Consider the following 14,379-nt stretch of genomic DNA (forward strand, 5'->3'; position numbering starts at 1 on the left):
TATATATATATATATATATAGAGAGAGAGAGAGTTTTTTTTTTCTTTTCTTTTCTTTTTTTAGACGGAGTCTCCCTCTGTCGCCCAGGCTGGAGTGCAGTGGTGCAATCTCAGCTCACTGTAACTTCTGCCTCCTGGGTTCAAGCGATTCTCCTGCCTCAGGCTCCTGAGTAGCTGGGATTACAGGCACCCACCATGACGCCTGGCTAATTTTTGTATTTTTAGTAGAGATGGGGTTTCACCAGGTTGGTCAGGCTGGTCTCTAACTACTGACCTTGTGATCCACCTGCCTTGACCTCCCAAAGCGCTGGGATTACAGGTGTGAGCCACCGTGCCCAGCCCCAGGTCTACATTTTTTCTTATTACAAAAGCAACACGTGCTATTATGGAAAATGAGAAACTGCAACGAGGCCAAAAAAAAAAGAGGGAAGTCCCAAAAAAACCACTGTAAACACTTAGGCGTGGACCTTTCCAGACCTTTAGATGTATTTTTTTGTTAATTTTTAAAAATTACTTAATTTTTTTTTAAGAGATGAGATCTCTCTGTGTGGCCCAGGCAGGAGTCCATGGCTATTACCAAAGGCCATCTCAACAGTGCTTTACAGCCTCGAACTCCTGGCCTCAAGGGATCTTCCCTCCTCAGTCTCCCAAGCAGTTGGGACTACAGGCACGCACCACCACTCCCAGCTTAGATGCACTTTTAAAAACGAGATCACGCTCACATTCTGGCTTGCTACCTGTTTTTCTTTCCACTTAGCAATATGCGTATATGCCTGTTAACCTAAGCCATCACTTTTTGGATGGTTGAAAAGTTAAGGTACTGTATAGGTATTCTGTAATTTAACCATTCATCTTTGTTTGGGGCATTTGAGATATATCCACCCCCACCCCTGTCTTGAAGTATTATTTTTGGGAAGTGGTGGTGCTTATCCTTGTGGATGAATCTTTTTGCACATCTGTATTTTCTAGGAGATATTGGCAGGACAAGTGTGAGGATGGATGCTGGCTTCATGGCTATTTGGATTAGGCTACAAGAGAGAAGAGCACAGGCCACAAGCATCTCAGGATTTCAGCACTGAGTCAGAAAGAGCTCCTCACCCCACTTCTGTGGGCAAGAGAGAGATATTGACTGAACCACGTAGAACAGCTGGCAAATGTTGGCTGGCGGAACGCACAGTATCCCAAATGGCTAGATGGATGTGAAAGAACAGGAAGACAGAGCCCAGCTTAATGAGGGGGGATCTCACAGGGATGGGTGGGCTGGTGGGAGGTGGTGGCCCCAGACACTGCAGGCATTCAAGCAGCAAATCAGGATGACTACCTGGGAGGGTAGTCCTGTGCAAGGCAGACAGGAGGCTAAATGCTTCCCTTCATCTCTTCCTTCCTTCCATAACCACGTCATAAGCACCACTGTGTGCCAGGGATGGGACTACATACGGTCTCCACTGGTGTCTCTGGCAACTCTGAGCCACACTCACCCTTTGCAGGCATGGTGGGAGTAAACTGTCTTAGTGAAAGGCACAGGAAAAGGGACTACTAGCAGGTATGCCACCGAGAAAACACTGAAAAGTTAATATACTTTAACAACCATACACACACATTAAGTGTGGGCTGTTTTTCAAATTTCTAATTACACTGTTTTGAAATCTACTATCTTAGGAAGGGACCGAACACAAGGGAGCATAAATCGAATGTCTTCAGGAGGGACACAGAGCACGCCAGGTGTCTGCACCAAAGGCTCAGCTCCTGAAGTGTGCAGTGAACCCGTGCCAGGGCCAGTTCAGAGGCAGAACGGTTTGATGATTCATTTCATTATCAGCAGAACTCCAGCTATCAAGGCATCAGTACTGGGCAAGGGCTAGGGCCTGGGGCACACTTTGCCTTAACTGTTTTTGGAAGAAACCATTGGAAACCCTAACTTCACAATAACAAACTGAGATAGGCCACTCGGTGCCAAATACTGTTCATATGGGGGTGAGGGAGGTGGTCTCTGCTCCCTTCTAGCCAGAACGACTCACAGGCAGGCTGCCAGTGGGTGGGCGGGCAGGCTTCCCAGTTGCGCCATAGTTGCCCAGTGCTGAGCTTGCAGGCCTTATGGAGCCAGCAGGTCCTGCGGGGTATTTCTGGCAGCAACACAACAAAGCGGTCCTGGACCCTGGCAGAGCAATTTGGTGCTTGCAGCCGCTGAGGCGGCCTGAAACTGCCTGCTGCCGTGGGCTGTAACCTCAACTACCTCTGTTTGGAAGATAAAATCCAATTGACTGCCACTTACATAAATGTAACAGGAAGTTTCTGAATGGCTTCCCCTGTGTCTTGAGGCTGTTACCTTGGTATTGCTAAACTAACAGCTGAAATGAACCCAGACAACACCTCATCAAAGCTGCGGGGCGAGGAAGCCGCGGTCCAGAGGCAGACAGCAGTGTTCCTGCCAAACCACAGGAGATTTCACTCTGTGGCTCTTTCCCGCAGAAACGCCAACAGCTGGGAAAGCCATCAGAGAACAGGTAAAGTGGGTGCAGCCGAACGTTGTGGCTGGAAAAAGATTTGCGAGCTGCAGAAAAGAGTCATCCGTTTTGATGGAGCTTCCCTTGTGTGCTTTCTGAACGGGGCGCCCTGCTGGATTCCACAGACCTGTTCTGCACCTCTGTGCCACTAAGCATCTGGGGAAATATTCAGCTTTTCTACAAAATAGGTCATCTTTCCACACTTGTTATGCTCCTTGTCGACTCTGCTGAAATAGCCACAGCACAAAAGAAATTCTCCCTGGAGATGCTGTTCTTAGACAATCACGTTCCCTCTCCCCTTGGAGAGCCTGGATCCTGGAGTGGAGCCAGGGACGGGGGCTTAAGAACATCCCTGTCCCTCCCCTTCCCAGCAGGAATGTCACCCAGAAGTGGAACAACTGGCTTTTGCTTATACTTCCAAACCTATTAGGGAGTGATCATAACGAGAAAAACTAATACTGACAAGAATTATGCCATTGTTCTATTTCATCTATTTAGTAACCTGTAGTTGCAATTTTTAGAAAAAAGATTACCTTTTAAATAACCGATTCATTATGGTACATGAATGAATGCCATGTTCCTGTGTTCAAAATGTCACTCACCATTAAGGGTGTGTGCTGGTAAGTGGCACCAATTTGCCACTTTCCCCTTCTACACAAACACCCCTGACTGGCGGCCCAGGATAATCGGAGGCGAGTTTGTGGGTTTCCTCGGCTCTTAGCAAGTCACCTGTACTGCCAAGCACCTAATGAATCTCAATTCTGTAATAAGGCTTGTAAGTTTTCCCCTCCCTGGGCGAAGGTGAAAAGGAAAACTAGGACTGATGAAGTTCCTGCCAAGGTAACCCTATCAATTTCAAGGCCGAGTTCAGAAACCACAGACTGATACTCCAGGGGTGTGAGGGGAGACCGCCAGTGTACCCTCTGGCCACAAACCTGGCTGTGAGAAATGAGAGGTGCGGACAGACTTGGATACGGGAGGGTGAGCTGACCGGGGCTCAGCTCGGCTCTGCTCCCGAGGCCCCGTGGGAAGCCTGCCCGGGTCTGGCAGGTGAACAATGTGGCGAGTATTCTCTGGAAACCTCCCTTCAAGCCTGTGAAATCCACACATTGTTTTTCATCATTAGTTTCAAAACATGCTGAGTATTTGGCCCTTCTCTAAGTGCTGTGGCGACACAAAGGAAAGGGAAGGCCTGGTCCCTGCAGGGAACGGGCCCCTGGCAGGAAGAAAAGAAAGGTAAGAAGACAGGTCCCACGAGAAGACAGAGAACGTGTGGAAGGAGGTGGTGCTGCGGCAGTGGCCTCACATACCTGATATGGCATACAAATTGGAGTGCTGGTACTCGTAGTCCGTCCGGGTGCTGTTCCTGCCTCGGAAGGTGGCAGGAAGTGTTAGGGAGATGTGCCTGTGGAAGAGACAGAGGAGAGAAAGGAGGTTACAAGGAGCATTTCCCAAGACTCAGGAAGCACTCACACCATCAACAGTTGAAATGTAGCACAGAGCAGCAGGCAGAGCAGGTGCTTCTGGCCAGCGCCTCCTTCTCAATCAAGCATGACTCCTCCACCGGGCTCAAGTCCTCTTAAGGAATTGGAAGTTTCTGGACATCAGCAGCCACCTTTTTTCCATACTGGAAAGGACATCCAAGAGGAAGAAAGTGTGTCCCAAGCCTTACAACATGCCCAAGGGACTGTATGGGGTGGCAGTTTGATCCGGATTTCTGCCCTCTGGGTAAAATGCACCAGCAGGACCGTAACACCCAGGGGCTGAACACCAGCCTCGGTTTGCTCCATTTGCCATACAAACGCTTCCATTCCTAGGCCGCAGGGCTGCTGAGGATCACCGAACAGGAAGCACTTGGGAAATAAAGGTGTTGGGAATTATTATTGCCATATGAGTCCAGGAGACTAATGACCTCTGAAAATCAGAATGGCACATTGCTCTGAACTGCTATGTCATCTGTTCCCCCTCAGCCAGCGCACACAGTAGGTGCTCAGGAAAGCACATTCCCGACCGATACAGCACGGTCTTTGATGGCTCAGGTGTGAGCCATTAAAGCTTACAAAGAACACACAGCCTAAGTGAGCATTTAGTCAAAAGTAAATAACCCATTTGGCATGGTCACCAGCTGCCTGTAGTGAATGCTGAAAAGAAAAATTAAACAAATAGGAAAAGTATTTAAATCCCAACAGGTCTGGGGAAAAAGACAACAAAAAAATCTCTTGGTGGGATGACTGGGGGCTGTGCTGCAATAGCGCAGGAGCCTAACCTGTGGCCACCCCCGGTCATTTCCGAAAGGGAAGAGACTGCTGGAGGGAACACTTATTACAAAGTAAGTGGTCAGTTACTGGGTGCCTCTTTCACACAGCACGTGTGACCTTCTAGAATGGCGGCTGTGCATGAAGACTCCTGGGAAGGCTGGGCACGGTGGCTCATGCCTGTAATCCCAGCACTCTGGGAGGCCGAGGCAGGTAGATCACCAAAGGTTGGGAGTTTGACACCTGTCTGGCCAACATGGTGAAACCCCATCTCTACTAATCCCAGCTACTTGGGAAGCTTGAGGCGGGAGAATCACTTGAACCCGGGAGGCTGAGGTTGCAGTGAGCCGAGATCACACCACTGCACTCCAGCGTGGGCGACAGAGCAAAACTCTTTTTAAAAAAAAAAGACTCCTGGGAGGAAAGGCTCTCCAGGGAGGGGCTGTTCTCACAGGGCCAGGATTGAGCTGCAACCAGAAGGGGCCTTCCAGGGGCAAGGTGAGCACCAAGGGCTGTGGAGGCACTGGGTCTGCCAGCCAGAGTGGGCACTCATGGCAGACACTCAGCCACAGACCAGCCAGGCTGAACCAAGCACCAATTGTATGCTCTGGGCTTTGGGGAATCAGCAGACACGCGTACAGCGAGCATGTCCACCAGGTACACTGGCGTGTGTGGAGGGAACCGGAATATTCTGTGTGTTACTGCTGCTAATTAAGAGTATAGAGGTGAGCTCCCTCAGCTTAGGCTACAGGGAATAAAGGTGCAGAAACAAATCAAGGTGCAATGCGACATGTGATTGGAGAACAAGAAAAACTGAGTGCTGGTGATCATGAAAAGAAGGAACGATATATTCTGTTAAAGGAACAAGGCTTCAGTACCCCTCAGGGTGCCATGGGAGTGAAAGGCACCCCACCAGGGAGTCAGAGAGAGCCAGCACTTCCCCACAGGGTTAGGGCACATGTCAGAAGCGGAGCGAGAAATGCAGGCAGGGCCAGATGGAAAGGACGCCAAACACCACCACAAGAGGCTTGGGTTCAAACTCCCAGGATGGAGGTTTCTAAACTCCCGTTCTGGCATTAATGAAGGTGTCAGTCACCTGGGAACTTGCTCCAACACACACTTGCAGGGCCTAACCCTGGGGAGTCCGATTCAGTGGGCCTGGCCGGGTGCAGCCCAGAAATCTATTTTTAACAAGCTCCAGGGGTGAATCTGGAGACTGGCGGTGTTTGGGAACCCTGCAAGGGTAAGGAGCAGCTGCAGAAGGGTTTTCAGCAGTTGATCAATGTCTCTGACCACAGCACTTAGTTAATGAAGCTGAGCAAACAGAAGAGTGAATTATCAACTGTGGTTGTGGTTGAGCAGAGCTAAAATGATGACAGGTGACCCTGCTGAGAGTGTCACCAGGTGCCAGCCCTGAGAACGTAGATGTCACACATCTTCCTATGGCTCCTCACAATGCCCCTTGAGGCAGGTATGGGAGCAGCTACACAATGTGCAGGGCCCAGTACATGTTGAAAACACCGGGCCCTCATTCAAATGCTATCAAGAATTTCAAGATGGCAACAACAGAACATTAACCCATGGTGGGGCCCTTCTGAGCACAGGGCCTTGTGTGTGTGACTAAAAGGACCCGGGGTGGGTGCTGTTATTTCACTCACTGTACCAATGAGGGAATTTCCAGGAGCCAAGAAAGTACTCTGCTTCATGGCTGCCAGACTAAGATTTCTATGCCTTAACAGCCCTAAAAAGGTGCATGCAAGCTAACTAAGGATGCAGAGTGATCTGTGCAGTGCAGTGAATACTCCAGGGGCTAGAAGCATTCAGGGAGGCTCTGAGAGGAGGCAGGGGCCTTAGCAGAACTTTGGGAGCCAGGTGGACATGGATGATGGCAGAGGTCAGCCAGGAGGCAGAGGAGAAAATGGGGCCAGCCGAGCTGTTGGGTGGTCAAATATGCATCAACGCAGATATGTGAGGGACTCAGTGGTGGCAGGACAGGCAGGGGACATGAAAATAACCACAAAGTCACCTGAACACTTGCTTACAAGTGTGATTTCCTATGGAAAGCAGGAAGACTCAAGTGCTACGAAGGGCAGGGTAGGAGGAGGCTCCCTGGACAGCTTCCTGGAGGAAGGAACATTGAGGTGGGAACTAAGGATAGGCAGAAATCAGAGAGATGCGGCAGGGAGGCAGGGTGTGCACCTGAGGCTCTGTGGGGAGTCTGACCTCCTCCAGACTTAGGAGGAAGCCAGGGTGGCCAGGCCTAGAAGGCCAGGAAGAGGTTGGGGCCAGGCCATAGATGGTTTTGGGGGCCATGCCATGTGGAGCGCAGCATGGGGTTCTGCCTTTCTCTGGAAGGATTTTTAAGCAGAAATGTACCAAGATCCAAATTACAATTTCAAAAGCGTGCCCATCTGTGGGAGGAAATAAAATTAAGATGCCAGTGTGGATGGGAATGGTAGCAGCAAATGATGACAGAGTTGTTCGTGAGCCTACTATTACTCACCACCTACTTTGTGCAGAGCCTTCATTCCTGTCAACATGACCTGCCACAGACCCCCTAAATGGACAGTTTCGGGGAAATTTAGGACTTAAAAGAAGTATATGAGCAATAGCAGCAACGAAAAAGTGTATAAACAACAGAGAAATCAAGGGGCCCGGCTCTTCAGCTACCCCATGCAACACTGATGTCCGGGGCCACACTTTCTTGTTCCTCCAGGGCCTCAGGTTTTGTCTGGCTCATCCTGCAACTCACCCCCCACCCCAGGTTCTCTTCCCTCCTTGCAGATGATTCTTTCTGCCCCCACCTCACTCCCACCTCACCTCCCACCTTTGCAAGGGTCCTGGCTTAGCTGTCTTCTCACTGCACACTTCTACATCCCTGGCACACCAGCTCACCTTCCAGGTTCTGCCTCTTGCCACTACTTACGTCCCCTCTCCTCCAGAAAGAGTGGAAGTCTTGCCAATCTCTGAACAGGCCTTATTTTTCTCATGCCTAGTTCTTTATCCATGCCACTCCCTTTTCCTAGGAATCTCCATTCTTCCTTACCTACTCTTCAAACTCCTATTTATGCTTCAAGACCCCACCCAACCACCCCCTCTTTGGTAAAACCTTTCCTGGGCTTGCCCCAGGCCAGATCAGGTGCCTGAGTGTTTTCTCTCACCCCACTCCAGGTATCACAACACATTTCAGTCATCTGATATAAACCTGCCCCCTAATGTGATTGGAACCTCCTCCAGAGCAGGGCCAAATCTCATCAATTTGGTACTTCATTTTCTGGGACAATTTTTTTTGGTCACAGGGTAGACAATTACTGACACTTGTTGACCAAATCAAGTGTTGAAGTTAGCCCCCTAAAACCCCTGGGTCTCTTTTTTGACATGAACTGCTGTTAGTCTCTATCATTTCATTTCTCCCAGTGAGTGTTTTCCCAATTAGACTCCAGGGGTCTCTATTTTATACCCTGAATCCCACCTCTCCATTATGGAGGAAAATAGGTATGGGAAAGAAGAAATCAGTGGCAGCAGCAACCAGGAATTTACAAGATGTTAAAAAAAAAAAAAAGAAAGTTTCTGTTCATATACAATAGACAATGTGTGCCTGATACAGCAAATGTGAAATGAAAAGAGGATTCAAGTCACAGGCTGCTGTATTTTTTGCAAAATAACTGCTCAGTAGGGATCTACTGAACTGATATCAGGTTACCAAAAGCTCCAGCTAAAGTAGCTGATGCAAGAGTGAGTATGGGATGGTATTCAGAGAGCAGCAGGTGGGAAGGCTGCAGGGGCAGAGAAAGCTTTAGGGAGAAGGGTTCCTCCCTACATGGCAAAGAGCTTCTCCTGCATTTCTGCTCCCATTGTTCCTGGACATAAGAAGCAGGGGACATGGGGACAGGAGGACAGAAGAAACATCAAGCGTTCCCATTAATGAGAATGAATAGTTTGGGCCCCAGGGACAGATCACCTGTGGTTAAACAGGACAAAGAAGTCTCCTGCTGAAGGAGAAGTGGCCCAGGGGTGCTTTGGTGTCAGATTAGCCAAGTGAGAGATGAGGAAGGCTCTGCCATCAGCTGGGTCTCGGGCGAGATTCCAGTTCCTCAGCATGGGTGGAGCCCCACCTGCCAGGACCTGGGCTGGGGGCCTTCAGTACATCACCCGGCCTCATACCCTCAGCAACCATTTTAGGCAAGAGTAATTATTCTCATTTGAGGCTCTGAGAGGTGAAGGTGATGAAGAGAAAGCTAGGAATTAATGAAGAGGTCAGTCCATGTGTCCTCCGGAGGTGGTTATCACTACGGTAGAGTTACCCTGATTCATCTTCACTATCGGGCATATAAAATGAGACTACTCAGCCAGGGCCACAGGGTCCCTCCTGAAGGCCCTTTTGAAATCAGTGATGCCAGGGATGCAATACAGCTGCCACTCACTAGCTCAGTGATCCCAACAGGTTACAGTGAAATATACAGAGCTGGATGACCAATGGCCCGACTGAACACCCAGGGAGGCAGAGCAGTTGTAGAGGTTAGGGCAGTGCCCCCGAGTCTGCGGGATGTGGGTCCAAATCCCAGCACCAGCACCAGGGAGCCACAGAGCCTTTAGCAGGGGTGTGCTGCCTCCCAGGGCACAGAGGGCCACCATGCAGGCAGGGTTGAGAGCACGGAACCAGGCATGGGTGACCACATACAAGCATGCAAGCTTCCATCCTAATCCAACTCCCCCCATTCTTGCCACCTTGGCATTATTTTAGGGTCCGGCTCATGAGGGCCTCAGTGCAGTACCACATCAAAACCCATGGCGCCTTTCCTCTGCATTAGGATGAAATCCAAACCTGCCCACGGCTGAGAGGGGCTTCTGGCTCCAGCCCATCCCTCCTCTCTGACCAGGTCTCGTCCACCCTCCCTGCACTCACCTCTGCCAACCTCAGCAGCTGCTTTTGTCCCTGCAGCCCCTGCTCTTGTTCCCGCCTCAGGGTCTTTGCACTTGCCACTGTCCCCAGATCTCAGCAGCTGGCTTCCCCTCCCTCCCCAGTCAGGCCACCCTTCTGATGAGGCATCCCCTCCAGCCATGCTCACAATACCCGCCTCCTCCCTGCATAGCCCTTCCCACTCCACCAGGCTGTCTTGACTTGTTTTCTGGCCACCAGAATGTCATTTCCATCATGCTTTTTCTTCCCACTACATCCCCAGTGGCGAGAACAATGCCCAGCACACAGTGGGCGCTTAACAAATATTAGGGAAAACCCTCTAAGGTTACCTACTACTTGTTGATCTGATTCTGACTTGTAAGTAGGGATAGTTTTGGGAAACTTCTAGGAAGCCTTGTCACTTCTCTCCTTTTCATCCCCATGACTGGGTTCGTTAAAGCCTTGGAAAATACAACTATTTCTGATTTATGATATTTTTATATAAACAATAAATTCATCAACGATTAAAAAAAAACAATAAAAAAAAAACAATAAATTCATCACAGCACTGCTTATAAAGCCAAAAAGCAGAATCAGATGAACCATCAAACAATGGAGGACTGGCTAAAATATTGTGGTACCACTGTTTCATGAAATATTTAGCTGTCTTTTGAAACATTTTAGAAGATTCTTTATTGATCTGTGCCTGTGCCTATGACCATAGCATCCAGTGAGAAAAGACAGAAAATCCTTATTTTTATGCTTGGAATTGTGGTCAGTTAACCCAACACCCTTTGGCTTCTTTCCCACACAAAGGCCTCTGGTTCATGAGAATGAACAGCTTGAACTGTCTAAGGGGACTGAAGGAAGGCCCCGATCACAACCCGGTACCTGGTGGAGGGAGGAAGGAGAAGACCAGGAGCTGCACTAGGCCCCGGGCATCAGATGCTCACCTCTTCTGCAGCTCCCAGCCAAGGGAGTTATAAAAACAAGTAGGTGCTTCACAGCATCAAACAAAACTGAGAGGTCACCTGGGGGGCAGTGGCTCATGCCTGTAATCCCCGGACTTTGGGAGGCCGAGGCAGGTGGGTCGCTTGAACCCAGGAGTTCAAGACCAGCCTGGGCATCATGGTAAAACCCCGTCTCTACCAAACAAACAAACAAACAAAAAAACAAATATTAGCCAGTTTCATAATCCGGTCTCAAAATAAATAGATAGATAAAAATTTTAAAAAAACAAACCAAGATGTCCACGAGAATGATGGTGGCTGGCACACTCACGGATAGCAGTTTCAGTGGAGTCATTTTAGTGGGCCCCAAAGTTGACCACTCTGTAGGCAGATCCGTAAGCTGAGATTTTAGGAGAGTTCATAAAGCTCCCAAGCAGAATAAGGAGAAGGAGACTCAAAGGCTGGAGATACTGTCTCTACTTAGGATTGTGCCTGGAGGTGAAGGCCTTCTGGCACCTTCCCCAGTAAGTCTTGGACCCCTGGAGCAAGGGCTGTCCATCAGAGGACAACCATTTCTGCCACTTGACTCAAATGATGGATTATTATTCCAAAATCTATGTGGTCACTGAAGAACTGTAAAGAACAGTCCCTAAATCCTCGGGGAGCCTTACCAAGCTCTCCTCCCCTCCCCCCTGCCCACAGAGCTGCCCAGAGGAGACAGGGCTCACCCTGCTGCTTCTGGTGGCCATCACGTCTCTCTGCAGGGGGCACTGGCTGTTCTGTAACAAATAAGTCAGCACGCACACACTGCCAACGACGACGGCTCCAGCTAAATAGATGCTGAGGGGAATTTCATTTTTTCCCCCAAGTCGGTCTTAGGCACCTTATTCAATTAACACAGTCACTAAGCTGCAGACAGCTCCATATAAAAGCCCTTCAGTTATAGAATACATTTTATTATGTGACAATAGTTGCCAGCACGATTTATTTCCTTTGATGGGATTCTGCTTTTTCCTTGTTAATTTAAATCTGTATTTTCTAGTGCTGATTCCAGGTCTGTGTGAATTTTTAAAATGTTACCATTAATCTTGTGAACCCAGTGGCCACATATAATGAAGACGGCTCTGCCCAGGCAGCTGCAGAGCCTGGTGTCCTCCCAGACTGTCAAAGGGCAGCGTCAAGGGAGTGGTGATTAGCAAGGAAAAGGCGCGCTGAGAGTCAGAGGCAGTCACTACTTTTGTCTCACACCCCTTACACACACACACACACACACATACATACACACACGAATCAGAGGCAGCCACTACTTTTCTCACACCCCTTACACACACACACACACATACATACACACACGAGTCAGAGGCAGCCACTACTTTTCTCTCACACCCCTTACACACACACACACACACACACACACACACACACACACATGCCCCAAACTTTATGACACAAAACTACAACTCCCATTTCATTTTTCTGAGCTGAATGTTGTATTAAAACCACCTTCTGGGGCTGCAGTTTTCAATGGCGTTCCCAAAATGGGGCCCAAAATTTTCAGGGAGTCCACAAGATCACAGCTATTTTCATAATAATGAAACGACACTTGCCTTTAAAAAAATAAGATACAGAAAAGCACAAACATATGTGTATTAGTCGGGGTTCTCTAGAGGGATAGAACTAATAGGATACTGATAAAGGGGAGTTTATTAAGTATTAACTCACATGATTACAAGGTCCCACACAGGCTGTGTGCAAGCTGAGGGGCAAGGAGAGCCAGTCCAAGCCCCAAAACTGAAGAACTTGGAGTCCGACATCTGAGGGCAGAAAGCATCCAGCACGGGAGAAAGATGTAGGCTGGGAGGCTAGGCCAGTCTTGTCTTTTCACATTTTTCTGCCTGCTTTACATTCTACCCAAATTGGCAGCTGATTAGATGGTGCCCGCCCAGATTAAGGGCAGGTCTGCCTTTCCCAGCCCCCTCACTCAAATGTTAATCTCCTTTGACAACACCCTCACAGACACACCCAGGATCAACACTTTGCATCCTTCAATGCAATCAAGTTGACACTCAGTATTAACCATCACAATATGCAAGGAAAAAACAATCAATGAATTTGACTTCATCAACAGTTAAGATTCTTGCTCTCCAAGATGCTGATACAAAAATAAAAGGCAAGCCACAGATCTGCAGAAAATATTTATAAAACATGCCCAACTAATATCTAGGATATATACATAACTCTTACAACTTAATAGAAGACAACCCAGTTTTAAAATGGCCAAACAATTTCAATGGACTCTTCACTGAAGAAAATCTAATCAGTCAATCAGCGCATGAAAAGATGTTCAACAACATTAGTCACTAGGGAGATGCAAATTAAAAGTACAACAAGATACTACTATATGTCTTCTAGAATGCAAAAATTAAGTCGACTGACAGTATCTACCACTGGCAAGGATGTGGAGATGGGGAGCAGCTGGAACTCTCATGCTCTGTTGGCGGGAGGGAAAATGGTATAACCACTTCAGAAAACAGTCTGCAGTTTTTAAAAAAGTTAAACATACCCTATCATATAACCCAGCCATTACCCTTCCAGATTTTTACTGAAGAGAAATGAAAGCATATGTCTGCACAAAGGTTTGTACACAAACGTACTGAGAAGCTTCATTTGTAATAGTCAAAAACTAAAAACAAGCCAGCTGTCCAATAACAGATGACTGGGTAAACAAATCCTGGTATATCTTATGAGATGGATGTTAGCAATAAAAAAGGAACAAACTGTTGATACAGGCAGGATGGGTACATCTCAAGATGCTGCTGCTGAAAAAAATGAGCAAGGTGGGAAACAGTGCTTTGGTATGATTCCATTTATACAAAATTCCAGAAAATGCAAACTCAGACCAGGCATGGAGGCTCATGCCTGTAATCCCAGCACTTTGGGAGGCTGAGGCGGGGGGGATCACCTGGGGCCAGGAGTTTGAGACCAGCTTAGCCAATGTGGTGTAAAATACAAAAATTAGCCAGGTGTGGTGGTAGGCACCCGTAATCCCAGTCTGAGGCAGGAGAATTGCTTAACCCCAGAGGCAGAGGTTGTAGTGAGCTGAGAGCATGCCATTGCATTCCAGCCTGGGCAACAAGAGCAAAACTCCCTCTAAAAAAGAAAGAAAAGAAAAGAAAATGCAAACTTATCTACAGAGATAGAAAGCAGACCGGTGGTTGCCTGAATGGGGTGGGGGTGGGAGAGACACAAAGGAACTTTTGGGGGTGGTGCGTAGATTCATGATCTTAATTTTGGTGATGGTTTCTCAGGTGTATGCCTGTGTCAAAATTCATCAAAGTGCATTATATAAATATGTGCAGTTTATTGTATGTTGATTATACTTCAGTAAAGGTGAAAATACTTTCCTGATTTTTTTAAAAAAGGACCTAAATATAGAAGCCAATGGTGTTCACAGTATTCCAGAAAAAACAATGGAAAGAGGATTCATCCTGGGAAATACTGATGGTGACTTCAGACTTTTCCTCCACCATATTAAATGCTGGAAGATGATGCAGCCACAGAGTTTTGAAGGTGAAAAAAGTTGTGATTCAGAAATTTTTTACTACTTCAAGTTGTGTTTTGTGCAGGAAGACAACAACAGAGGATTATTCACGTCACTCTCTCTAGGGGAAATGCATAATCATATACTCCAGATCATTCTAATTTAATACAAAAGAATGGCGAAGTCATGAAACAAAAGGGCCAGCATTTACTCCTCCCTTTTTGAAATTT

General features: G+C 47.9%; 1 protein-coding gene across 7 annotated transcripts in view; it reads right to left on the reverse strand.

Moving 5' to 3' along the window:
- MVB12B (multivesicular body subunit 12B) overlaps positions 1-14,379 on the reverse strand; it is a 211,581-nt gene that overhangs the window by 109,146 nt on the left and 88,056 nt on the right. For all 7 annotated transcript variants that reach the window (XR_005203477.1, XM_037745932.1, XM_017549134.2 and 4 more), the window contains exon 7: positions 3,814-3,908. Coding sequence is in view for 6 of the 7 variants with exons in the window: in XM_037745932.1 (XP_037601860.1) it covers positions 3,814-3,908 (95 nt within the window). In the remaining variant the exon portion in view is untranslated. The remainder of the gene's footprint in view (positions 1-3,813; positions 3,909-14,379) is intronic.

Source organism: Cebus imitator, unplaced genomic scaffold, assembly GCF_001604975.1.
Source record: "Cebus imitator isolate Cc_AM_T3 unplaced genomic scaffold, Cebus_imitator-1.0 Scaffold216, whole genome shotgun sequence".
Lineage (NCBI taxonomy): Eukaryota > Metazoa > Chordata > Mammalia > Primates > Cebidae > Cebus > Cebus imitator.